This window comes from Melopsittacus undulatus, chromosome 1 (genome assembly GCF_012275295.1).
Source record: "Melopsittacus undulatus isolate bMelUnd1 chromosome 1, bMelUnd1.mat.Z, whole genome shotgun sequence".
Taxonomy (NCBI): Eukaryota; Metazoa; Chordata; class Aves; order Psittaciformes; family Psittaculidae; genus Melopsittacus; species Melopsittacus undulatus.
This window is the reverse complement of record NC_047527.1, coordinates 1,241,980-1,268,272: the sequence shown is the minus strand read 5'-3', so window position 1 is coordinate 1,268,272 and position 26,293 is coordinate 1,241,980. Positions and strand designations below refer to the sequence as shown.

The window sequence follows — 26,293 nt, the reverse complement described above, 5'->3', positions numbered from 1 at the left end:
CCTGCCCGGAGCTCAGCCACTGCCCCCATTGTGGCTTTGCTTTCATGGGATCATGGGATGGAATCATGGAATGGTTTGGGATGAAGGGACCTTAAAGCTCATCCATCTCCAAGCATAAACAGGGACCCCTTCCACTGGAGCAGGATGCTCCAAGCCCAATCCAACCTGGCCTTGAACACTGCCAGGGATGGGGCAGCACCAGCTTCTCCCACCATCCCTATGGAGCAGAGCTTCTTCCCAAGATCCCATCTAACTTCCCTCTTCCCATTGGAGCCATTCCTCCTCATCCCATCCCTTGTCCAAAGCCCTTCTCCAGCTTCCTTGCAGCATCATCCCGGAGGAAGCTGTGGCAACACAGCCCATGCAGACCCATCTCTGTGCCAGCTCTGCCTGCACCACATCCACCTGGAATATGGGCAGGAGAATTTGGGAAGTGGGAAAACACCTTTGTGGTGTTTGAGGCACAGCCCCTGACGTGCTTGTTGTCATCAGCTTGGGATTGAAACGGGGCTGCTCAGATGGGCAGAATTCCCTGTCGGATGAATGTACAGGGATGGGGGTGAAGATTCCTCCTTCAGTTCCTATTGCTCCTGGTTTTATCTTGGATCCATCCAGGTCATTCCTTGTTCTTAGGCTTTTGGCAAATGGTTTTATGCTCAAATAATTCCATTCACCCTCCTCACATGGCACAGGGATTATTACTATGAATAACAAGCCTTCAGCTTCCCTCTGAAGGTTTCAATGGGAAAGGAAACCTAAGCCGGTTTTATCCTCATATTATTCCTCATTGGAGGCACTTTGGCCACTTCCCAGCACTTGGGAGATCTTCAGGCTGCTTTGTAGGAACTTCATCCCCAAGAGCTTGGGTTTGTGACCATTAGGGGCATCTCCAAGTGAATGCAGTGTAAAGGGATGCAGGGATGGGACAATGGGAATGGCTTGAACCTGCCATAGGGGAGACTGAGCTGAGCTCTTAGGCCAGAAGCTCTTCCCTATGAGGGTGCTTCCAGTGGAAGGGGTCCCTACCCATACCAGGGGTTGGAACTGGATGAGCTTTAAGGTCCCTTCCAACCCAACCCATTCCATGATGCTATGAAGACAGCTCAGCACAGGATGTCTTGGTACTTGGTTGGGCTGTCAAGACATGGTTTGGATCCACTGGTTTGGATGTGGTTTGACTGGAAACGTGTGTGCTCTTAGAGAACAAAGCATAGATACTTCATAATGAAGTTCTTCTGCTGGTCTGGTGGGCAGACCAGCACATGGTTGCTTTGGGGTTGCTATCCCAGCATCCTGCCTGCGTACCTGCCTCCATGGATGGGTGTATGCATAGAATCATGGAATGCTTTGGGTTGGAAGGGACCTTAAAGCTCCTCCAGTTCCAGCCCCTTGCCACAGGCAGGGACACCTTCCATTAGAGCAGGCTGCTCCCGATCCAGCCTGGCCTTGCAATGGGATATCCCAGCCCCTTCTATGGGAATTACACCTCCTCTTTCCCTCCTATCTCATCCCAGGTCTCTCTTCACCCTTCTTTCATGGCCAACAATAGTGAATGCCTCATCCAGCTTAACCCCCCTCTCCCCCAGCACCAAAGAGACAATTTGTGCCCTTTTACCCTCAACCATCCCCTTCCCTTTAACACTGAACTCCTCAAAGGCTGATACCCCCCATACCTTGACCCTTCCAACGTGGCTGCAAGAAGCCAACGCGCTGCAGCATCATTACTCTATGCAGGGAGAGATGGAGGAGCTGCTTTGAGAAGGTTGAGGTCAAGCCCATGGATTTGCTGCTTGCCTGTAGATACCGGATTCATCTCAGCCTGGCTTTGTTATCTGCTCTCTGGCAGCTTTCTGGACTCTGCTTTTGGGGTGGGGAAAGGAGATAACACCAAGCTCACGCTGTGCAGTTTGCATTGGGAGCATCACTCCTTGCCTGGAAGAGGCTGGACTTGCTCTGATCAGAGGCAGAGCAATTGAATCCATCCCATCCTCTTTGTCCAGCCACGCTTTGAAGCCTTGAAGGTCTTTGTGTGTGAGCTGGAGCCTTCATCCTGCATCCTTCAGGATAGAAGGGATGTTAATGCTCCCAAAGCCATCGATGCGCTTGGAACATCAGGCAATGGGAGGGGTGGAAAAGCTTCACCCAATTCAATTCCACTCTATGCAGCCAAGATTTCCCTGGGAATGAGGGAATACATCCGGAACAGAGCGGGGTGATCCCTCCCCATCCCATTCCTCGCTGCTCCTGGGCAGTCCTAATCCTGACTCTCCTATTTCATAGCTACCAGTGAGCTCCTTGTCCTCCTTGAACTCATCCCATTCTCATTTGAACCTGTTTATGGGGTTTGGCTGCGTTGCTGAAGACATTCCTCAGCTTAATTAGGTTCTATGAGAGGTAATGTCCTTTGGTTGTCACTTAATCCTACTGCAATCAAACACATCTGGAGTACAAGGAATGAGCCTAAGTCCTCTTCTCTGCATTGCTTTCAAGTGGGAGGAAGCTGGAATTGCAGCCACGTCTCTGCAGATCTCACTCTTCGCTTGGGTTTTAGGCTGCTCTGGGACTTGGTCACCATGAGGCTGCTGGGACACTGCTGGGATTGAATGGAGGAGCTGTGGCTGCCCCATCCCTTGTTCAAGGCCAGGTTGGACACAGGGGTTTGGAGCATCCTGCTCCAGTGGAAGGGATCCCTGCCCCTGGTTGGAGCTGGATGAGCTTCAAGGTCCCTTCCAACCCAATGTGAGATGAGAACTTCCCAAGATCTGCAATGTTCAAGCCATTCCCCTTGTCCCATCCCTGCATCCCTCATCCCAAGCCCCTCTCCAGCTTTCCTGCAGCCCCTTTAGGCACTGGAGCTGCTCTCAGGTCTCCCCTTCAGGAGCCTTCTCTTGTCCAAGCTGATTTGTGATGTGGGTTTGTCCCTCGTGTGTGAATTTGGTTTTCCTCCTATGGCCTTGATGTTGGTTCCCCTTTTCCCCCCTTGTTTACCCATCAGCTCTTCCCCACACCCGCTTGCATTCCCGTTTCCTCACCGATTCCTTTCCTTGAAGCTTTCCTTTCCCCATCTCCATTTCCATTTAGTTTCTATGGGAACAGAGACAAAGCTGGGAATGGAAACTGCCCACTCTCATCTTCCTACTGGGTCTCGTGGTCCCTCTATGCAGTATGATGGATAGGAGAGGTTCAGTAGGCTCCATCCAACAGCTCTTTTAGGACCAAGTGATGGGGTTGGATCAAGCAGAGGGTTGCAATGTGGTGTTGGGTTGTGCTGGTTTATCTACACTTGGGGGCAAAAAGGGCTGTCTGTGAGCACAAATACCTGTGGGGCAGCCTCCTGCCTTCCCAAGGACTGTTCCTTGCTGGTAAAGCTGAGGCCTCAATGGGGAATCTCATCCGAAATCATGGATCTTGGTTCCAAGTTGGGGTATCGGAGCAAGGATGGGATTTCTGGTGTGGGAGCCCTTATATGGGGCTTAATCCAGCATTGGAGAGCATTGGATGCCCCCCTTGGGTATCAGCATTGAGGCCCTGGTGGGGCCAGCCCATGGTGACCCATTGAAATGATGCTCTCCCTCCATCATCTCTTTGATGTGCATCTCAGAGGGCAGCTCATCTTCCCATGGCTGAGCTGGTCCCCATGGATGCAGCAAACCTTGAACCTATGGAAGCCCTTAGCTTTGTTCCTGTGTGGTCCAAGGGCTTTGTCCCAGTTTTCCTGTGCTTAGGGAAGCCTTCATTCCATTGGTATTCACCCTTTGTTGTTTGAGAGAGCTTTGCAAAGGAATACGCAAGGTCTCTGTGGTTCCCATGGTGATTGTGATGTTCCTATCTAAAAGCAGCATTCCGAGTTATCCAGAGAAGAAAGGAGCTGGCAAGAGTTATAGGACCATGGGGTTGGGTTGGAAGGGACCTTAAAGCTCATCCAGCTCCAACCCTTGCCATGGGCATGGACCCTTCCCACTGGAGCAGCTGCTCCAAGCCCCTGTGTCCAACCTGGCCTTGAGCACTGCCAGGGATGGGGCAGCCACAGCTTCTGTGGGCACCCTGTGCCTCAGCACCCTCATAGGGAAGAACTTCTTCCTTATATCCAACCTAATTCCCTCTTGTTTCAGTTTGAACCCATCACCCCTTGTCCTATCACTGCAGTCCCTAATGAAGAGTCCCTCTGCAGCATCCTTGTAGCTCCCTTCACACACTGGAAGCTGCTCTGAGGTCTCTCCTTAAGAAGCCTTCCTTTCTCCAGCCCCATTTTCCCAGCCTGTGTTCCTATGGGAGATGCTCAATTCCCATTCCTCCATGGGCTGGCTCCCAGAAGAGCTGAAGAAGACCTTGGTTAGCTGGGGGCAATAGGAGCTTTCTCAGTACGCATTCCAAGTGAAGCCCCTGCAGCAGTGGTGGATCTCCATACGCATTATCCCAGTTTAACCAGGGCCAGGAACCACTTAGGGGTGTAATATAGGTGGTGAATTACCCCTGAGCTGCACATCTCACCTTCCTGTCTCCTGCAAACGAGAGGCAGCAGAGCCCTATGGGGGAGTTTAGTGCAGACACCATCGGTTCTGTCCTGCTGTGATGCCCCAAAGTGTGTGAGAACCTCTTCCAGTGCTGCAGCATCCAAAGGGACATCCCCCAAACGTGGTCACTGGTGCTCTGCATAGGAGCAGCATCCTGCACCCCATTCTTCAGCTGCCAGATTCCCCCCAGATGACCACATTATCCCATGGTTTTCCATGCAGCACCATTGACAGTGCTTTAAATGGCAATGGGGATGATGCAGCATGGAGCGGAAGGTGTTTGGGATGCATTTAGGCATCCCCCATAGAGCAGGGAAAGAGGCCCCTCAATCTGTTTTAAAGCAGGGAGCAGCAGACTGGTGCTGGCAAGAAAGAGATCATGGACTCATGGAATGGTTTGGGATGTTCCCATCGGGATGCTGTGCTCATCTCTAGGCCCCCAGCACACAGCGGTACCCCCCTCTTTGGAAGGATGAAGGCTGGTACAGCAGAGCAGGAGCTTGAGCATCCTCCTTCCTCCCGCTCAGCATCTCCTCCTGGCCCAGGTGATGAGCTCCAGGGCAAACAGCAAGGGAGGATTTCTGCAAGGGCAGGGCTTGTTCCAGCCCATGGCACATTTAGCATTGATCAGACTGGAAGTCAGGGCTGGTTTAAGCCCTATATCCAGTTAGAACTGAGCCACGCTGGGCACCAGACGTGCCCTCAAGTGTTTCATTATGGCCTTGTGGGACAAGGTCAGGCCCTTCCCCTGCAGATGTCATCTCTGGTCTCCCAGACACCGTGTCCAGATGAGCCCAAAGCACTTCTTGCCTTTGGGAGAGCACCAGGATTGACAGTGGGAATCCTGGAATCCCAGCCTGTTTTGGGTTGGAAGGGACCCTGAAGCTGCTCCAGCTCCAAGCCCTGCCATGGGCAGGGACACTTTGTCCTGACAGGACCCAAAGAACAAGGGATGGGACAAGAGGAAACGGCCTCAAGCTGCACCAGGGCAGGTTTAGATGGAGCTGAGGACCAATTCCTGCCCCAGAGGGTGCTCAGGCATTGGAACAGGGCTGCAGTCACCATCCCTGCAAGTGTTCACATCCCCTCAGTGCCATGGGTTAGGCTTGGCCTGGGCAGTGCTGGGAATGGTTGGACTGGATGAGCTTGAAGGGCTTTTCCATGGATGATTCCATGATGCTATGAATAACTCTACCAAGTTAAACTAAGCCTAAATGGGTTCATTTCAGCTCTTCCCATGTTCATCTATCCAATCCGAGCATCACCTGGGCTCCTTTCTGGACAGAACAAGGAAAAGATGGATTTTTGGTGCATCTCCAGGCTTCTTGGAGCCTTTCCTTTAGGATGAGGTGGAGGTTTTGTAGGCAGCACTGGGTTTCTGAGGCTCTTTGGTCACCTTCCACTCTCCTGCAGCAGTTACAAATCCCTTTAAGCCAACAGCAATAAGGTATTCACTGCCTTGGACCCATCCTCAATGGGACATAGAGGGTTATATACATACATACATACATATATATATATATAGTGCTGTGGTGAGATAGGTCTGAGTCCCTTTAGCCACCAGAGCTTCTCTACCACCCATCAAGGAGCTTCTTTGCCTCGATGCAGAGAATAATGATGCTCAACTCATGGCCATGGCTTCCTCTGGTACCCAGATGAGCTGTGCTTGAACCTGTTGCATCACTGCACTGCCCATCTCCCCCTTATCCCCACCAACAGCCGTATCCCTGAGGAATGCTGTGAAAACCCAGGAATTAAGCCCTCAGTTTTGTGCTATAGGATTTGGTTGTTGGCTTTGTGTGGATGGATCTCGGTTTTGGGGACCTGATGGGAGATTGTTGCTGTTCTCCATTTCCAGTGGCCAGCACAGGGCTGAGGGATGCAGCCCTTGGCTACTGATGCTCTGCATAGGGAGGGTGCAATGCATTGAGCTGCTCGTGGTGATGAATGACCCCAGAGGATTCAAAGAGTGGGGCAGAAGGAGAAGTGTGAGCGCTGAATTCCCCATCCAACAGCAGGGAAGCAGTGATGCAGGCAGAGAAGCTGTACCCAGACACTGCCCATGGTTACTGAGCTGCTCATTCACATGAAAACCAAGAGGAAAGGAAGGTATCCAGGACCTAAGGTCCTGCATCTTCCTTTACCTTGACTGGCTTCTGGCCCAGAATGGTCCAGCTCTTGGGGGGTCCAAACAGACTTTCATCTTCTTCAAGCTCCATGGGGCTATTTTTATCCTATCCTATCCCTATCCTGTCCCTATCCTACTCATCCTATCCTATCCTGTGCTGTCCCTGTCGTATCCTATCCTTTCCTGTCCTGTCCTGTACCTATCCTGTCCTGTCCCTATCCTATCCTGTCCTACCCCCATGCTATCCTATCCATCCTAATCTATCCTGTGTTGTCCCTATCTTATCCTCTCCTATCCTGTCCTTTCCTGTCCTATCATATCCTATTCTACCCCCACCCTACCCTATCCTACCCTGTCCTGTCCTATCCTTTCCTATCCTTTCCGATCCTATCCTACCCTATCCTATCTGTGCTATCCTATCCATCCTATCCTATCCGTCCCATCCTATCCTACCGTATCCTATCCTATCCTAACCATCCTAACCTTTCCTGTCCTGTCCTGTCCTATCCTATCCATCCTATCCTATCCTGTCCCTATGCTATCCTGTCCTACCCCTATCCTATCCTATCCTGTGCTGTCCCTATCCTATCCTCACCTATCCTGTCCTTTCCTGTCCTATCCTACCCCATCCTATCCTTTCCTTTCCTATCTTGTCCTATCGTATCCTATTCTACCCCACATTACCCTTTCCTATCCTGTCCTGTCCTATCCTTTCTTATCCTATCATTTCCTATCCTATCCTTTCCTTTCCTATCCTATCCTTTCCAATCCTATCCTATCTGTCCTATCCTATCCATCCAATCCCATCCTACCCTACCCATCCTATCCTGTCCATCCCATCCCATCCTGTCCTACCCTATCCTAGCCTATCTGTCCTGTCCTATCCATCCCATTGCACCCTACCCTATCCTGTCCTATCCCATCCCATCCCTCTCTGGCTCTGCTTCCCTGGGATATCTCTGCAGTTTGAGCTCTCATTCCACCCCGGAGGAGCCCCGGTTGGGGCCTTTCCCTTCCTCCCCCATGCAGACATCCCAATACCTTCCAGCAGGAAGATCCAGAGCCCTGGAGCAGCATCAACCCCATGGAGGCTCCTTCAAAGCAGGGTGGTCAAAGAGCACCTTTAAAACCTGGAGCTGAGCACTGACGTTGATCTAAGGCCAGGACCGTGTCAATGGGAGACGCTGGGTTGGTTTCATCATGCTCAGACCCAAGGGAAAGCCTTGGATGGAAACCTGGAGATGGATTGAACCACACGGAGCTGGACTCAGGCTCAGCTCTCACCCTGCATTAAGCTGCTCTTTTGGTCCAAGTTGTGCAGGATGCCCAGAGGCACCGAGTGGGATTTACCCTTCTATGCCTGCTTTTGGTCTCTGTTCTGCATGGAGAGTCTCAAGTGCAGCCAAGGATGGAATGAGAAGCATGGAATGCATTGGGATGGATGGGACCTTATAGCCCATCCAGCTCCAACCATGGACATGGACCTCTTCCACTGGAGCAGGGTGCTCCAAGCTGTGTCCAACCTGGAGCAGCCACAGCTTCTCTGGGCACCCTGTGCCAGCGCCTCAGCACCCTCATAGGGAAGAGCTTGTGCCTAAGAGCTCAGCTCAGTCTCCCCTTGGGCAGGTTCAAGCCATTCCCATTGTCCCATCCCTGCATCCCTTGTCCCAAGCCCCTCTCCATGTTCCCTGCAGCCCCTTTAGGCACTGGAGCTGCTGTCAGGTCCCCACTCAACAGAGGGGCAGAATCCCATCCCTGGGCTGCTGCTCACGGTGTTGGGGATGAGCCCAGCACTAAGCCAAGATTCCATCATTCCAATGTGGTTTTCAAAGCTCTGGCCCATGGAAAGCTCCTGGTGAAGATGCTCAGAACCATCTCCAGGGCTTGCAACCAGGCTGCAAGGGGTCAGGGAATTGCCCCCTGAGGACTTCTCATCTTGGAATGCTTGAGTGCATTGGGCATTCCTGAAAGGCCCACGGGGGGGTTGGCTCCCAGGGAAAAGCTGGGATCCATCCCTTGTCTGACTCATTGGATGTGGCACATTCCAATGCCACCTCGCTTGAGAAGCTCCACTTAGCAGCCTGGGGGCTCGTGTTGCCTTCTCTATTCCTATACCTCTCTGTACAGCCTTGTAAATGCAGACTAGGATGGATTCCAAGGACAAAATCCTCTTTCATATGAGCATCCCTTGTCTTTTCCTCCATATATCAACAGGAAAATGAAGGATTTGAGGATGATTTGGCTGCCTGAAAGCCTGGGGCATCCCCTGCATGAGCAAAAGGGGTTGGGGGTGATCTGAAAAATGGGTTAAATTATCTCTTTTTTGGCATTGCACCATATTTTCATCCTCTTTTGCATTTCTAAGCTCCATTTACTGCTCTGTAATTTCCATAACCCCATTGTGCTGCGTTCCTAAGCAAGCGGGGTCAGTGTGTTGGGTTGATGGGGCCTGGGCCTTAGCTCAGCAGGGGATGGGGTGATGGGAGGGAGGTTAAACCATGTTTTCTGCTCCTTGTTTTAGTCATGAGCTCCATACTCTATGTAGAAACCAATGTGAGATCCACTCCTTGTTTAATGAAGGTGCACAGAGGGAACTGCTCAGTGTGGGGCTGAGCTCCTTCTCCCTGCATCCATTGATGGGATACATGGGAATGGGTCAAACCTGCGCCAGGGGAGCTTTAGGCTGGATACTGGGAAGCGTTTCTTTACCTTAAGGATGGTCAAATGATGGAGCGAGTCCAGAGGAGGCCATGGGGATACTGGGAGGGCTGGAGCATCCCTGCTCTGGAGCCAGGCTGAGAGAGCTGGGCTGGAGAAGAGAAGGCTCCTGAAGGGGAGACCTGAGAGCAGCTCCAGTGCCTAAAGGGGCTGCAGGAAACATGGAGAGGGGCTTGGGACAAGGGAGGCAGGGATGGGAATGGGAAGAACAGCTCCAACTGGAAGAGTTGATGGGATCTTGGGATGGTTTTCCCCATGAGGGTGCTGGGACATAGAAGGGGTTAAAGGGAGAAGCTGTGGCTGCCCCATCCCTTGCAGTGCTCAAGGTTGGATGGGGCTCAGATCACCCTGCCCTAATGGAAGGTGTCCATACCCATAGCAGGCGGTTGGAGCTGGCCAAGCTCCAATCTCCCTTCATCCCAAAGCATCCCATGGGCAGGGCTGGAAACCACCTCCAGACCCAAGTGTCTGAATCCCCTTTTCCCATCTCTCTCTCCTCCCTCAGGCTGGAATGGGTGGAAATCATCGAGCCTCGCACGCGGGAGCGCATGTATGCCAACCTCCTGACTGGGGAGTGCGTATGGGACCCCCCGGCCGGCGTGCGCATCAAGCGCACCAACGAGAACCAATGGTGGGAGCTCTTCGACCCCAACACCTCCCGGTTCTACTACTACAATGCCAGCACGCAGAGGACCGTATGGCACCGGCCCCAGAACTGCGACATCATCCCCTTGGCCAAGCTGCAGACCCTAAAGCAGAACACGGAGTCGCCTCGAGCATCCACGGAGAACAGCCCTGGTCGGAGCAGCAATGTCAGCAGGGAAGGAAGCACCAGCTCCTCCTTGGAGCAGGAGCTGGAGGGCAGTGAGAAGGGGCAGGAGCAGCGGGCAGGACGTCAGGCGTCCCAGTATGCTGTTGGGAAGGAGGGGACGGAAAGGTAAAGGAGAGGATGGAGGCTTGGGATGGAGGTGTGGGATGGGGATGGTTGTAGCCAAGTGGGAGGTGGGATATCCTGGGTGGGGGAGAGAGATGAATCCCAGGATCCCAAGGGTTGGAAGGGAACTCCAAAGATCATCCAGTCCCAACCCCCCTGCAAGAGCAGGGTAACCTAGAGTACATCCCATAGGAGCTTGTCCTGGTGAGCCTGGAATAGCTTCAATGTAGGAGACCCCACAACCCCATGGACAACCTGTTCCAGTGCTCTGGCACCCTCACACTAAAGGAGTTCTTCCTGATGTTCACATGGAACCTCCTATGCTCCAGTTTACACCCATTACCCCTTGTCCTGCCACTGGACATCACTGGAAACAACCTCGCTCCATCATCCTGACACCCACCCTTAACACTGATGGGGTCCCCCCTCAATCTCCCCTTCTCCAAGCTCAAGAGCCCCAGCTCCCTCAGCCTCTCCTCATAAGGGAGCTGTTCCACTCCCTTCATCATCTTTGTGGCTCTGAAGGACAAGAGCTCTGCTGTTGTGGAGAGCATTCAATGGATGCTCCTCTACCTCGGTTTCCTATGGGTCTCTGCATCAAGCTTAAAGAGTGGGGTTTCTGCCCTAGGAAGAGATAAAACCATCTGTAGAAGGTGTTTCTCCTTGGTAGAAGGTCCAGTGGAGACACAACCCCTTGTCTCCTGGTTCTAGAGTGCTGTGGGCTGAACTGGTTGCCCTGCATAGCATCTCCATGATTCATGCAGTCACCATGGGTTGTCCCACTGGTCTGTGCAGCTCGTAGCAGAGGTGTTTGCTCTTGTTAAGGAGATGAAGCTGTGGTTGCTCCATCCCTGGCAGTGTTCAAGGCCAGGTTGGACATAAGGGCTTGGAGCAGCTTGCTCTAATGGAAGGTGTCCCTTCCAGTTGGGACTGGATGAGCTTTAAGGCCCTTTCCAGTTGGGACTGGATGAGCTTTATGTTCCCTTCCAGTTGGGACTGGATGAGCTTTAAGGTCCCTTCCAGTTAGGACTGGATGAGCTTTAAGGTCCCTTCCAGTTAGGACTGGATGAGCTTTAGGGTCCCTTCCAGTTGGGACTGGATGAGCTTTAGGGTCCCTTCCAGTTGGGACTGGATGAGCTTTAAGGTCCCTTCCAGTTGGGACTGGATGAGCTTTAGGGTCCCTTCCAGTTGGGACTGGATGAGCTTTAAGTTCCCTTCCAGTTGGGACTGGATGAGCTTTAGGGTCCCTTCCAGTTGGGACTGGATGAGCTTTAGGGTCCCTTCCAGTTGGGACTGGGTGAGCTTTAGGGTCCCTTCCAGTTGGGACTGGATGAGCTTTAAGGTCCCTTCCAGTTGAGACTGGATGAGCTTTAAGGTCCCTTCCAGTTGGGACTGGATGAGCTTTAGGGTCCCTTCCAGTTGGGACTGGATGAGCTTTAAGTTCCCTTCCAGTTGGGACTGGATGAGCTTTAGGGTCCCTTCCAGTTGGGACTGGATGAGCTTTAAGGTCCCTTCCAGTTAGGACTGGATGAGCTTTAGGGTCCCTTCCAGTTGGGACTGGGTGAGCTTTAGGGTCCCTTCCAGTTGGGACTGGATGAGCTTTAAGGTCCCTTCCAGTTGAGACTGGATGAGCTTTAAGGTCCCTTCCAGTTGGGACTGGATGAGCTTTAAGGTCCCTTCCAGTTGGGACTGGATGAGCTTTATGTTCCCTTCTAGTTGGGACTGGATGAGCTTTAGGGTCCCTTCCAGTTGGGACTGGATGAGCTTTAGGGTCCCTTCCAGTTGGGACTGGATGAGCTTTAAGGTCCCTTCCAGTTGGGACTGGATGAGCTTTATGTTCCCTTCCAGTTGGGACTGGATGAGTTTTATGTTCCCTTCCAGTTGGGACTGGATGAGCTTTAGGGTCCCTTCCAGTTGGGACTGGATGAGCTTTAAGGTCCCTTCCAGTTGGGACTGGATGAGCTTTAGGGTCCCTTTCAACCCAAACCAGGGTTGGGATTCTTTGAAGAACAAGTTAATGGAACTGGATGATCTTATGGTCCTTTCCAACCCAAACTATTCTATGATTCTCTACTGCTTTCTGTGGTCCATCTGCACATGCACAACACACCAAGACCTCTGCACCAGTGCATTGTGTCCCCCTTTGATGGCTTCAAAGCTGCCCATCAGGCAGCTCATTGCTTAACATCTGTATCCTCTGAAACCCCAGCTCTCAGCATCACCACACCTCCTGTGGGCAACACGTTCTCCCTCCACACAGAAACTGTGGCTGCCCCATCCCATGGCCATGCAGGACAAGAACAGGAACTCCCAGTTCAGCAAGTGCTTTCATGTGGGACCTCAGCTTGGCCTCCCTGTCTCACCCATCAGGGTTGGGTTGATCCTCCCCAAGCCCTTGGAAGATGCTCTGATAATGGTTGAGTGTGGGGATGGCAGCGTTGCTCACCAAGGAAATGGGGTTGGAAGGGGTGGGATGGATGCTATTGGCTGGCGCACGGTGGCCAGGTCTACCCAGGTCACTTCAGGGCACGCTGGTGGTGATTTAAGCCAGGCTTTGCTTGCCCATCCCTAAAAATACCAAGCCTTGACCTTCAATAGGCCAGGACACAGAGGCTTGGAGCAAGGGAAGAGCTCCTGCCTTAAGAGCTCATCTCAGTCTCCCTTCTATCAGGTTCAAGCCATTCCCCTTGTCCCATCCCTGCATCCCTTGTCCCAAGCCCCTCTCCAGGTTCCCTGTAGCCCCTTTAGGCTACTTCAGCACAGGACATGGGTGATGGAGCAGGAGCTTGTTCCTGTATCACTGTGAAGGGTTAACAGGGATCCAGCCAATGGGTCTCAATCTCCTTGGGCTTTGCTGCAGGATCAGCATCTTCCTGTAGGAAGGTCATTCCCCAGAGCCTTGCACCTCAATGCTTTCTTTTCATGCAGGTGTATGGGATTGGATATGATGTATGATATGCATGGGATTTGATACTGTATGATATTCATGGGATGCAAAGGAGGAGGGAGGATTGCTCCTGGGCACTGCAAGCCTGCTAGAGAAGAGCAAACCAGCCATGGGGTCGAGTTGTTCCTATAGGTTTGGGTGTCCTTTCAGCCCCAGCAGTTCATAGTCTTGGCCTTGCTGGGGTTATCATAAAGCAGATTCCAGGTATTCCAGGATTAAAAGTAACATTAAGACAATAAAACAACCAATAGACAGAGCAGGAATTCCTGCTCAATGCCCAGTTTCCCTGATGGAGACACAGTGGTCCTGTTCCTTCAGCTCAGCCAAAGGCAGCATCTCTCCCCAGTGCAAGCACACTGAAGTCTCTTGACCCCCATATCCTGGCTGGAAAATCACATTCCTTCCTTGATCTCCCCTTCTGGAAAGCTTTGCTGGTCTCTGGGACCTGGTAAATGAGAGAATACCAAACACCAAGGAACCCTTGGAAGGGTTGAGGATGCTGCAGTGTGGTCTTTTATGGGTCCTATTGCCATGATGGGGATCCACCTGCAAAACCAGCCTTATTCCCACCAGAAAAGGGGTGGCTTTTGCTGTAGTGACTCCATGGAAGGGAAGATGCTGTTGGGTAGGAAGGGGAGATGTGGTTGAACACGGTGGGTTTGGTACTTCCAGCTGGGAAGGGGTGGATGGGAAGCTGTAGAAACATAGAATCATAGAGTAGTTAGGGTTGGAAAAGACCTTAAGATCATCATTGTAGTATTGGCAAGTGGTTAAATCCATGTGTAATGAATGTGGAAAGGGATAAAGCACAGGATGGGGATGCTGGGATGGAGGTGGGTTTGTCCAGCTCTGGTTTCTATAGCCAAGCAGAGAGGACAAGAGTCTTTGCTTCTGCTGACCTGCAGGATTGCTTCTGGGGATGCTGAGATTCCATATGATGCTCTCAGGCCCAGGGCAGCCAAAGCTGAACATGAGCTGTGCAAAGGGAACATTGCTCTTTGGTTGTGATGGGAACAGCAACGGGAAGAGGCAGTTCAGGTGCTGAACTCTTGGATGAGGCCCCATCCAGATAAGCACATGGATATTTGGAATGCCCACAAGTGGACAATGCATTTCCTATGTAAAACTCAACATCACAAGATCCCACTTGTGTTCCTCATTCCATTCTCTTAGATTTTAGGGGAAAATGCCCATATCTTGCATTTCTTGCTCTAACCAGGGTGAAAGATGAGATCAGGGATGTAACCCTCATCCTTGTTTCCTTTTAATATCCTCTCCTTGAATCCTCCACTTTCTGCTGCAAAACAGGACTCGGGATTAGAGGGATATTTGCCTAAGGATATAAGGATGGGATGTGACGTAGATCCTCAAACTGCACTTCATAGAACTCCAAGGAAAAACATCTTCTGCCTCCCATCAGAAGCCAGGGCTGTAATTAAGGGTATGAAGCCTTCCAGGGCACTGATTAGAGCAGGGGATTAGGAGCTGGGATTTCAGTTCTATTCCTGGCCTTGCCATTGAGCTGTGCTATTTCAGTCCAGTCCCTTTCCCTTCGGTCTAAAAATACATGGAATGCTGCTGTGAATTGGTGCCACTTCCTATCCCAGGGGGAAAAATACTGCATTTCCTGGTTTTTCCTTCCATTTCATAGGTGTTTGCTGCTCTGACCAAGGTTTCCGTGCTAAAAATGACAAGAAACAAGGTTGTGTCTATACTGGAGCCTCTGGAATCCACAGGTGTTGATGGAGCATCACCTATGGATGTCCTCCATCCCAACTGGGAGAGGGTTCCCCTTAGGAAGAAATGGAATTGTGCCTTTTGGAAGCGCTGGGTGAGGTGGGAGGGAGCTCCAGATGTGCTCCTGCCCCTTTCCTGCTCCAGGGATGGTGTTGGTGCTCCTGCTCCCGGTGCTTCCTGCTGTTCTGAGGCTCCCCTTGAAGCTGTTGGGTGTTAATGCTGATCTCAGGCCACCAGTTTAATGGCAGAGTCATGGAATGGGTTGGAAGGGACCTCAAAGCCCATCCAGCTCCAACCCATGCCATGGGCAGGGACCCCTTCCATAGAGCAGGATGCTCCAAGCCCCTGTGTCCAACCTGGCCTCGAACAGTGCCAGGGATGGAGCATCCCGAACTTCTCCATCCAACCCCTTCCAGTGTCCCAGCACCCTCATGGTGGTGAACTTCATCCCAAGATCCCATCAACTCCTCCCTCTTCCCATTGGAGCTGTTCCTCATCCCATCCCTGCATCCCTCATCCCAAGCCCTTCTCCAGGTTCCCTGAAGCACTGCTCCAGCCCTCTCAGCATCTCCATGGCCTCCTCTGGGCTCACTCCAGCAGCTCCATGGTGCTGAGGGCTCCAAAACTGCTCCTTTTTGTGCTCACAAAGCATTGGGAGCATCAGGGATGGAGCCAATGGACCTTGTGCTGCACGTGCCCTGTGTGTGCTGGGATGAAGCTGTCCTCACCACAGAGCAGATGCTGGGAGCTTTTAGGAGCATCCCCTGTATCTCAGCAGCACCTCAAGCATCCCTCTTCATGACTCCCATAGGAGGCATTTGTCACTAGGGTTTGGAGCCTGGCTCCAGCATAATAGGGTTGTCCAAGATGCCATTAGTCCAATAAGGGATGAGGAGGAGTCCTGGATCCCAGCTGCTTTTAGGGGGTTGGTCCAGGATGGTGGTGTTTGAATGACTTTGATTTCCCCTTCATCCCTTTGGCCAAGGCAGCACTGGTGCAGGCAGCATGGATGGAGCTGCAGGAGCTCAATGGGTGCCTTCTGGAGCCTGTTCTGGTGCAACACCAGCTTTGTTGGAGCATGGGGCTCCTCTGGAATAGCTCCAGGATTCCTGAGCTGCAGCCTCTGCTATGGGGAGATGTGGGGTTAGAGGGAGATCTCCGATCATGGAGGTGAGCATGGCAGGGGGTGAAACTGGAGGATCTTCGGTCCTTTCCAAAGCATTCCATGATTTTAGGGTGATGTTTGTGGCCTCTCAGAGTAGACAAACACATCCCAAGGCCTCTTTTTTAATGGAATAAGCACTCAGGTTGACATTTGGGGAGGAATAACCATTTTGGTTGCATTTAGCACAATGCAGACAGCATCTTTGTTGTATCTGTCTAATGCAGGTCGTAGCATCATGGAATGGTTTGTGTTGGATGGGGCCTTGAAGCTCATCCAGCTCCAACCCCTGCCATAGACAGGGATCCCTTCCCCTGGCGCAGGATGCTCCAAGCCCCTGTGTCCAACCTGGCCTTGAGCACTACCAGGGACAAGTTCAGAACCTGAGTTACAAATAACTTCAGTGTTAGAGGGAGATCTGGTGCTTCTGCTATAATCAATGGGGCCTGAAAAGCTGAATCTATTGACTTTAGTCCATCATCTAGGGCAACAGGACTAAGATGTTGGTCCAGAACCTTCAGCTCCCATCAGAATCTGGAGGAAATGCACTGAAAGCACTTAAAACACATGGGATTGAGTAAGGATTTTGCTTCAGCTCTTGGTCCACCTGTAAAAGAAGAAGGGACATTGCCCAAGTTACAGTTGCACCAGCCCCACCATGGCTTTTGTCTCCTTTACATGGAAGGAAAAGGACATGGAGGATGATGTTGAGCGTGACTTTGGTACCAGTGATGTGCAACCACACTGCTGTGATGGGTTCCACATAGTCTTGCCACTTGTCTGGTTTAAGGATGTTCTCTGATGGTTCTTGTGGTCTTCACCTTGCTCTTGCAGAGCTGCAGCCTTTGGTCCTGTTCACCAGCTTTATGGCATAGAAAGCAAGGGATAGTGGGGCAGGAAATGCTTGGATTGGGAAGGAAGAGGCTACCCAAGGGAGAGCCATGAGGGTGGCATTGGTAGGAGGACACTGGTGGCATCTGCATCAGCAACCTGCCCATAGACCAAGGGACTCAAAGGTTGGTCAGCATTACCCTGACCATGGAGCAGGTCCTCTTGGGCACGGATGATGCAAAGGAGGTTGGGAATGGCCAGCATGGATTTACCATGTGAGTCATGGTTGACCAACCTGATTGCTAATGACATGATCCCTTATCTGGATGGTCTGCCTTGACCCTAGCAAGGTGGTTGATGTACCTTACACAGCATCCTTGTGTCCAGGTTGGACATCAGTGTCTAGACAAGGCCACTAAGAGGTGGGTACAAAACTGGATCCTCAGGCTCAGAGGGTGATGGGTGATGCTTTGAGGACACATGGAGCAGTTGGGATGGCCTGACCCGCTCTGGGCAGTGTCTGGGTACCAGTTCCAAGGACCCAGGAGGCTTGGGGAGCTCTATGGTAGATGAGGGTGGGCAGGGGGCTGGTGGCATCCAGCCTGTGGATCCAGGGAAGCTATGGCCATTCCCCTAGATCGAGGGAAGCAATTATTCACCATTAGAGCACAGGTTTGGGTTCTTCAGGACAAGAAAAGCTTGATGAATATGAATGAGACACCAGGATGGTCAGGGGCTGGAGAGCATCGCATGTGGGGAGAGCATGAGGGACCTGATGGGACTTCAACTGGGGGAGAGAAGGGTTTGGGGCCACCTCAGGGCCCCCATCCACATTGCAGCACTGCCATGGCAGGACCAGTTGGGCTGTTGGTTAGATCAGGCTTTGCTCCAACAGCAGCAACGTAGAAGCCTAGAACCAAACATGGGCCCAGACTGGGTTGGGTTGAAGGGACCTTAAAGCTCATCCAGCTCCAAGCATGGGCAGGGACCCCTTCCATAGAGCAGGATGCTCCAAGCCCCATCCAACCCAGCCTTGAACACTGCCAGGGATGGGGTAGCACCAGCTCCTCTGGACACATCTTCCCAACGTGAGCCAGACCTCCTGATGGACACAGGTCTCAGTCTTGGCACTCTACGTGCTGTGATTTCATGGCATCTTCTTGCTCCAAACTTGCTGAAATCACCCCAAAAACCAGAGCATTGAACTTCCTGCCCTTCCAGGTGCTTCTTCCATGGTTCTTCAAGCAGTGTGCTCACATAGGGTGTCTCTTGGAGCTGGTTGGTAGCTGTTGGTGCTATGACCTTCTCCCATGAGTGTTCTGTAGGCTCAGGTGTAACGTGTAGATGAAAATGGGCCAAAAAGGGTTTTTCAAGGTCATCACCTCTGCCCGTGTTGGCTCTGACCATGGGAGGAGCGAGAGGGATGCTCAAGGCATGGGAAGGACCATGGCAGGGGCAAAGCTATGAGGTGTTTGGGATCTATCCAGGCCATTCTTCCCCAAAAAGCATGGATTAAGGGAGAAGGTGGTGTCTGCAGGGTGTGAAGTGAAGCTGGAGGCCACCACCATGGGGAGCTTGCTCATCCCCTGCCCCATAACTGAGACATGACCATGAGCTTGATGCCATTGGATGAATGGAGCTCCTGAGTGTGGAGCCCAGGCTGGTGGGACCTGGATCCCACTTCCATGGATGGATCTCCATTCATCCTGGAGCAAAGGAGGCTTTCCTAAGGGCACGTGGATGCTGTAGTGGCTGTTGGTAACTCCTTGTTCCCCCTTCCTGTGTTGCAGCTCGTCGCCATCCGGAGTGTTTGAGAAGGAATATGACATCTATCGGGATTACAGCACGGAAGGACAGCTCCTTCACTACAGGTAGCCCATGTTGGAGGCAGGGATGGGTGAGGTGGGATGCGGGATAACCCATGCGCTTCTGGTTGACGTGGGGCAGTGACATCAATGTCTTTGTGCTCTGCTCATCCCCATCCCATCGTGTGCTGGTTTGTGGCTTTACTACAACCCTAAAGTAAACCCTAAGGTGTGTTTTGGTGGTTGTGTGGAGCAGGAACCATCCATCCTCTGGATGTGGTGGTCCTCTTCTGAGTGCATCCCACCCATGACCACAAACCAGGGCAGGACAAGAGGAGCACACGGGGCTGTCAACCTGGTTGAGCTCATAGCCTGTGGGTGCTCAATAGGCTCCACCATTAGGACAGGACATTTGGGGATGACCCAAAACGTTCCATCACATCTCCTGCTACCAGTTTCTAGGCTCTTTCCCACAGGTTTTGCATTGCTTAGAAGCAGGTTCATGTGGGTATGGGTTTCATCCATCACTGCAGCAAGCCCAGGTGCTTCAATGCGCTGTCTCCATAGGGCAGCTCCAGTGCCTAAAGGGGCTGCAGGAAAGCTGGAGAGGGGCTTGGGACAAGGGATGCAGGACAATGGGAATGGCTTGAACCTGCCCGAGGGGAGACTGAGCTGAGCTCTTAGGCAGAAGCTGTTCCCTGTGAGGGTGCTGAGGCGCTGGCACAGGGTGCCCAGAGAAGCTGTGGCTGCCCCATCCCTGGCAGTGTTCAAGGCCAGGTTGGACACAGGGGCTTGGAGCACCCTTCTCCATGGGAAAGGGTCCCTGTCTATGGTTGGACCTGGATGAGCTTTAAGCTCCCTTCAACCCAAACCAGTCCAGGATTCCATGTGTCCATGAGCATCAACCCCCAGTGCAGCTTTGGGATGCAGCTGCCTGGGTCACCAGCAGCATCTTCAGGACCCCATGAGGATTTCTCCTCTCCTTGGTGCTCCCACAGAAATCCTGATGGGATGAAGCTTGGGGCTGTCGCTAAGAGGATGAAGTCTCTCTCCATCTGTCTAGGAGGCATTTGCCTCCCAATCCCAATCAGCATGAGCCTTATTAACCCTCTCCTCTCCATTCCTTCTGCTTGGTGGTCCATGGAGCCCGATTGCTTGGGGGCCTTCCTTTTCCTCCTATGGGTCTATTGGAAAGGTTGAGCTCTGCTCATCCATGCCTGTTTGTGGGATGGATCCCAGGTTTCTTGTCATTGTCACGCATTGGGGTTGATCAGGCAATGGATGGAGGGTCCAAAGCTGCTGGAGATGCACTTTAGAGCCTCTGAATGTCTCCTCTCCCAGGACACAGCTCCTGAGAGCCTCTTAGATCCATGCTCCTGATGGGGTGAAGGTCCTGGACCCCATAGAATCATCATAGACCCATAGAACAGCAAGGGTTGGGCAGGACCTCAGGATCATCCAGTTCCAGCCCCTTGCTATGCAAATGCTCAGGGCTCTGTGGCCACCAGGGAGATGCTGGAGCTTCCTTATGGAGGGCAATGCAGTGTTGGACATGGAGCAGCAGAGCAGCAACAGCTTCTGTCCTTCTGCTGCCTGGGAAACAGGAGGTTGGGAGCATCATGGGATCATCCAGGTGGGAAAAGCCCAAAGCAACAGGTTCAGCACCGCTCATCTGGGTACCAGAGGAAGCCATGGCCATGAGTTGAGCATCATTATTCACTGCATCAAGGCAAAGAAGCTCCTTGATGGGTGGTAGAGAAGCTCCAAAGAGACTCAGACCTATCACACCACAGCACTATATATATATATATGTATGTATGTATGTATATAACTCTCTATTTATATATCCCATTGAGGATGGTCCAAGGCAGTGAATACCTTACTGCTGTTGGCTTAAAGGGGTTTGTAACTGATGCAGGAGAGTGGAAGGTGACCAAAGAGCCTCAGAAACCTGGTGCTGCCTACAAAACCTCCATCATCCTAAAGGAAAGGCTCCAGGAAACCTGGAGATGCACCAAAAATCCATCTTTTCCTTGTTCTGTCCAGAAAGGAGCCCAAGTGATGCTCGGATTGGATTGATGAACATGGGAAGAGCTGAAATGAACCAATTTAGGCTTAGTTTAACTTGGTAGAGTTATTCAGAGCATCATGGAATCATCCATGGAAAAGCCCTTTAAACTCATCCAGTCCAACCATTCCCATCACTGCCCAGGCCACCCCTAACCCATGGCACTGAGGGGGTGTGAGCACTTGCAGGGATGGTGACTGCAGCCCTGTTCCAATGCTGAGCACCCTGTGGGGCAGGAATTGTTCCTCAGCTCCATCTGAACCTGCCCTGGTGCAGCTTGAGGCCGTTTCCTCTTGTCCCATCCCTTGTTCCTTGGGTCCTGTCAGGACAAAGTGTCCCTGCCCATGGCAGGGCTTGGAGCTGGAGCAGCTTCAGGGTCCCTTCCAACCCAAACCAGGCTGGGATTCCGGGATTCCCACTGTCAATCCTGGTGCTCTCCCAAAGGCAGGAAGTGCTTTGGGCTCATCCGGACACGGTGTCTGGGAGACCAGAGATGACATCTGCAGGGGAAGGGCCTGACCTTGTCCCACAAGGCCATAATGAAACACTTGAGGGCACATCAGGTGCCCAGCGTGGCTCAGGTCTAACTGGAAATAGGGCTTAAACTGGCCCTGACTTCCAGTCTGATCAATGCTAAATGTGCCATGGGCTGGAACAAGCTCTGCCCTTGCAGAAATCCTCCCTTGGTGTTTGCCCTGGAGCTCATCACCTGGGCCAGGAGGAGATGCTGAGCAGGAGGAAGGAGGATGCTCAAGCTCCTGCTCTGCTGTACCAGCCTTCATCCTCCCAAAGAGGGGGGTACCGCTGTGTGCTGGGGGCATAGAGATGAGCACAGCATCCCGATGGGAACATCCCAAACCATTCCATGAGTCCGTGATCTCTTTCTTGCCAGCACCAGTCTGAGAGGAGGATCTCATCCTGCTCTGTGACCTTTGGATGGGATGGAATAGGCTGCTTGGGGAGGTTGCTTTGGTCCCACACCTGAGCTGGCTGCCTCCTATGGGGCTGCTTCAGCTTCCTACAGGCATCCGTGCCCATCCATGCTGTGTCCCAAACGGATACTGGGATGGGTTGTGCTGGCAGACCCGGAGCTTGTGCTTCCTCTTTGGGGTTCCTATTGAGCCTTGTCCCTTTGTTGCTTGAGACCTTCATGATCCAGACCAAGAGGAGACCTCAGAGCAGCTCCAGTGCCTAAAGGGGCTGCAGGGAACATGGGGAAGAGCTTGGGACATGGGATGCAGGGATGGGACAATGGGAATGGCTTGAACCTGCCCGAGGGGAGACTGAGCTGAGCTCTTAGGCAGAAGCTGTTCCCTGTGAGGGTGCTGAGGCGCTGGCACAGGGTGCCCAGAGAAGCTGTGGCTGCCCCATCCCTGGCAGTGCTCAAGGCCAGGTTGGACACAGGGGCTTGGAGCATCCTGGTCCAGTGGAAGGGATCCCTGCCCATGGCCCTGGATGAGCTTTGAGGTCCCTCCCAACCCATTCCATGATGCTATGATGAGACCAGGACACAGAGGAAGCCCACGGCTGCTCCCTGCTGTGCCAGGCTGGTTTTACACCAGCTCTGGATAACCAGGAGCACTCATCCCAAGCCTCAGCTCAGCTCCCTCCTTCCCTATCCCCATCATTGCCCGGACATGCATTTGCCCTCAGAAGCCAGTTTAGCATCACTGGGACCAGTGCAGAGGTTGGGAGCTTGATCTTGGCCCTCCCACCCCTCTCCTTTCATTGCCCAAACAACACAGATTCCATCTCAACCCCACTGGGTCCTGTAGGAATTGGGTCGGACCAGTTTGAAGGCTCCATATGGAATGAAGTGCAAGGAGAACATGAGCTCTCCAGGCATGCAGATAAAGATGGGAACAGAGACTGCAAGTGCCAATGTCCCTGCCTATGGTAGGGGGGTTGGCACTGGGTGATCTTAAGGTGCTTTCCAACCCAAACCATTCCATGGTTGCTTCTGGAAGGGTTGGAGATGTCCTGGTGAGGTTGTGGCCACCACTTGTGACCCCTAATCTCATACAAGCTGTGAGAAACCAGCGTTTGAGCATGAATTTAACATTTTAGGTACATTTTAAGCTCTGGGGTGTTCATATTTGCTTAAATTTGGTTTTCTACACCCAAATTGTGGGGACCGTCGATATTTGGAGATGAAGAGCAAGGAAGGCTTAGGGATGGTGGGGTCTCATCTGTCTTCTTCCCCCTCATTTGGTCATAAATTGTCCCTAATTCCTCATTTCCATACTTTTATCCCAAAGTTGAGGTTTCTGCTGGGTTTTACCCTATAATAAAGCCTGGATGGTTCTCCTAAGGGCAGATTCCTAGCTGGAAAATTGAGTAGGGATCATCGCAGGCTTCAATCCGAAGCCTGGACATGTTGCTCTTCCCACGTTCCCACCTTTCCCTGTGCTATTTGGAGGGATATCTGTGTTGTTGGAATGGCCTCAGGCATCGTGCCAGGCACATGGAGGTTTTCCTGCTGTCGGAATCGCTGATCCTGGGTTTCACAGCGGGATGCTGATGGGAACGGTGGCCACCCATTGGCGGCTGTGGCAGTGGTACCCAGATGGGAGGAAACGGGGTTGAGCTGCATCCTTCATCCTTCATCATTCATCCTTCATCCTTCATCCCTCATCCTTCATCCCTCATCCTTCATCCCTCATCCCATCCTTGGGGGATCACAGTCAGTCCCATTTATCACCAGATGAAGGGATCTTAAAGCCATTAAAGCTTGGGAATGTGAGGAAAAGCCACAGGGAGGAGATGCTGCACCCGGTTTCCGTGTCCAGGAGAGGAAGGTGAGGAAGAACAAGGGCATGGGGATGGTGGGAACAACATGGGAATGGCACAAGGACCTGGTGGCATTGCAGGGTGGTGGTTGGGTGCTCAGGAATCCCAGGCTTTTCCAGTGGCTGTGAGCATTCCCAAGCCTTGGAAATGGATCTACTTGAATTCATCATCCACACCTGGGATTTATTCCCTAGTCCTGCACTGATGTAATCGAAGAATCCTGGAATCATGGAATGGTTTGGGTTGGAAAGGACCTTGAAGCTCATCCAGTTCCAGCCCCCTGCCATGGACAGGGACATCTTCCACCTCTGTAGCTGCCAATGGATGATGTTAAAGGTGGTGTGATAGAAATCATGGATGTTGAAAAACCACATCTAGTTTTGGTTGTTCTAACTGGTTTTGGATAAATTGAGCTGAGGATGGTCCTGCTGCCAGCATGGACATGGGGCAGGGTGAGGATTGCTTGTGTCCTGCAGCAGAAGGAATGGGAAGCAAAGGAATCCTGGATGAGGGAGATAGGGAATGTACACGGAGCCCAGCAGCTCCTCTAATCTCTGCCATTGACATTCCAAAGGCTGGATAAGGTTGTAGAGGGGATGTTTGGGCAAGAAGGGAGATTTAAGAGCACAAATCACATCAGTGCTTTGGGAAAACAACTCCCTTAGATAAATGACATGTTTCAATCCATGGGAATGGGGAAAACTGGGACAGGAACTTGCTTTTGGCTGCTGGAAGATGAAGAGGGATCTGGGAAGCAGCTTGTCATGGAAAGGTACATAGAGACATAAGTGAAGCCTTGGGTGCATGATCTGATGGGCAGAGCTGCTTCACATGGGTCTTTATTCCTCTTTCCTGTTGCCAGATGCAGGTGCTGCCTGAAACAGGGATGTGAGCTGCAAATCCAGGAGTTAGGAGGTGCTGTCACCTGGTTTGGGTGAAAAACCTGGATTTAGGGTGGATTCGTGGCCCTATGGGGTTGGTGGAAGAGTTGAAACATCAGGGGTTGGACCTGGATGAGCTTTAGGTCCTTTCCAACCCACACTATTCTATGAGCATCACTTGGTGCTCAGCTCTTACTGCTTTGTGGTACCTGGGGTTTTGAGCTTGGGAGCTGTTGGGGTTGGGAAGAGGGCATGGGATCAGGCAGCTCTTCCTTGCGGAGCAGCCATAGATTTGCAGCTCCCTCCTTCCCTCCCTGGTGCTCCTTTTGCAGGCTGAAAATGGGTGATGGGAGCAGGACAGGGTGAAGGGTCCATGCAAAAAGAACCTTTCTCCATCCATAAGATCATGGAATGCTTTGGGTTGGAAGGGACCTTAAAGCTGATGCCAGTCCCCATCTCTCCTGGTGGTCTCAGCCATGGTCCTCACTGGGGATAAGAGCCAGAGGGAAGGTGATGGGGATGTGCTGGCCAGGATGCAGTTACCACAGGTAGGCACCGTGGTGAGAAGAATCCTTTGTGGTGGGATGCAGGAAGAGACCTCAGTTGATGTCCAAGGTGATCCAGTGCTGGTGGGTTCATAATCCCTTCTCATCACACTGCCTCTGATGGGAAATGAGCCCATTAATTGAGGGGGATGAACTTGGTCCTTGGTGCTCTCCATAATGGATCCATCTTCTCCCCTCACTCATCATTTTAGCCTGTTGACCCTGGGAGTTGAATCCAAGTGTTTCTTGGTGTTCCTGACCTAGCAAGGCTTTCCTCATCCCCTTGCCCTGGTGCTTTGGTCCATCAAGGACATGCTCCTGTGGTTGTAGATGGGGTCTTGGGCTGGAGGGGCTCAGTGGTTGCTTGAGATCCATCAACCATTGTGGAGGGACACAAACTCATGCAGGTCCTCAACAGCTCAGGTCCTCCAGAGCTCAAAGGCTGCTCTGGGAAGGGAAGGGAAGGGAAGGGAAGGGAAGGGAAGGGAAGGGAAGGGAAGGGAAGGAAAGGAAAGGAAAGGAAAGGAAAGGAAAGGAAAGGAAAGGAAAGGAAAGGAAAGGAAAGGAAAGGAAAGGAAAGGAAAGGAAAGGAAAGGAAAGGAAAGGAAAGGAAAGGAAAGGAAAGGAAAGGAAAGGAAAGGAAAGGAAAGGAAAGGAAAGGAAAGGAAAGGAAAGGAAAGGAAAGGAAAGGAGAAAGGAAAGGAAAGGAAAGGAGAAAGGAAAGGAAAGGAAAGGAGAAAGGAAAGGAAAGGAAAGGAAAGGAAAGGAAAGGAAAGGAAAGGAAAGGAAAGGAAAGGAAAGGAAAGGAAAGGAAAGGAAAGGAAAGGAAAGGAAAGGAAAGGAAAGGAAAGGAAAGGAAAGGAAAGGAAAGGAAAGGAAAGGAAAGGAAAGGAAAGGAAAGGAAAGGAAAGGAAAGGAAAGGAAAGGAATTGTTCTCCACATCCCCTTGAGCAAGGACAAAGTCGTGGGCAACCAAGTGATGGAGCCTCATGCAGGGAGACATTTACTGAGCCTTTCTGTGGGCAGAACCTGGTATTCGGACTCACTCCCCCATTGTCTGAAGGACAGAAAGGATGAGTTGGAGTGGGAACATAACTGGGAATGAGAGAGGAATGAACTGGCAGAGCAGATGGTGCCCCTGGTACCTTCTGTGCAGCAGGGACTGGGTGAGAGCACCATGTTCTGCAGCAAAGCAGCTCAGATCCCTCCATAAAACCACCTCTGCTCTTCCTC

General features: G+C 52.0%; 1 protein-coding gene across 1 annotated transcript in view; it reads left to right on the top strand.

Moving 5' to 3' along the window:
• The window catches only part of ARHGAP39 (Rho GTPase activating protein 39), a 107,888-nt gene that overhangs the window by 61,137 nt on the left and 20,458 nt on the right, over window positions 1-26,293 (top strand). Inside the window, 2 exon segments of the mRNA XM_034065008.1 lie at window positions 9,866-10,297; window positions 18,762-18,842. Of these exon segments, the coding sequence (XP_033920899.1) occupies window positions 9,866-10,297; window positions 18,762-18,842 (513 nt within the window).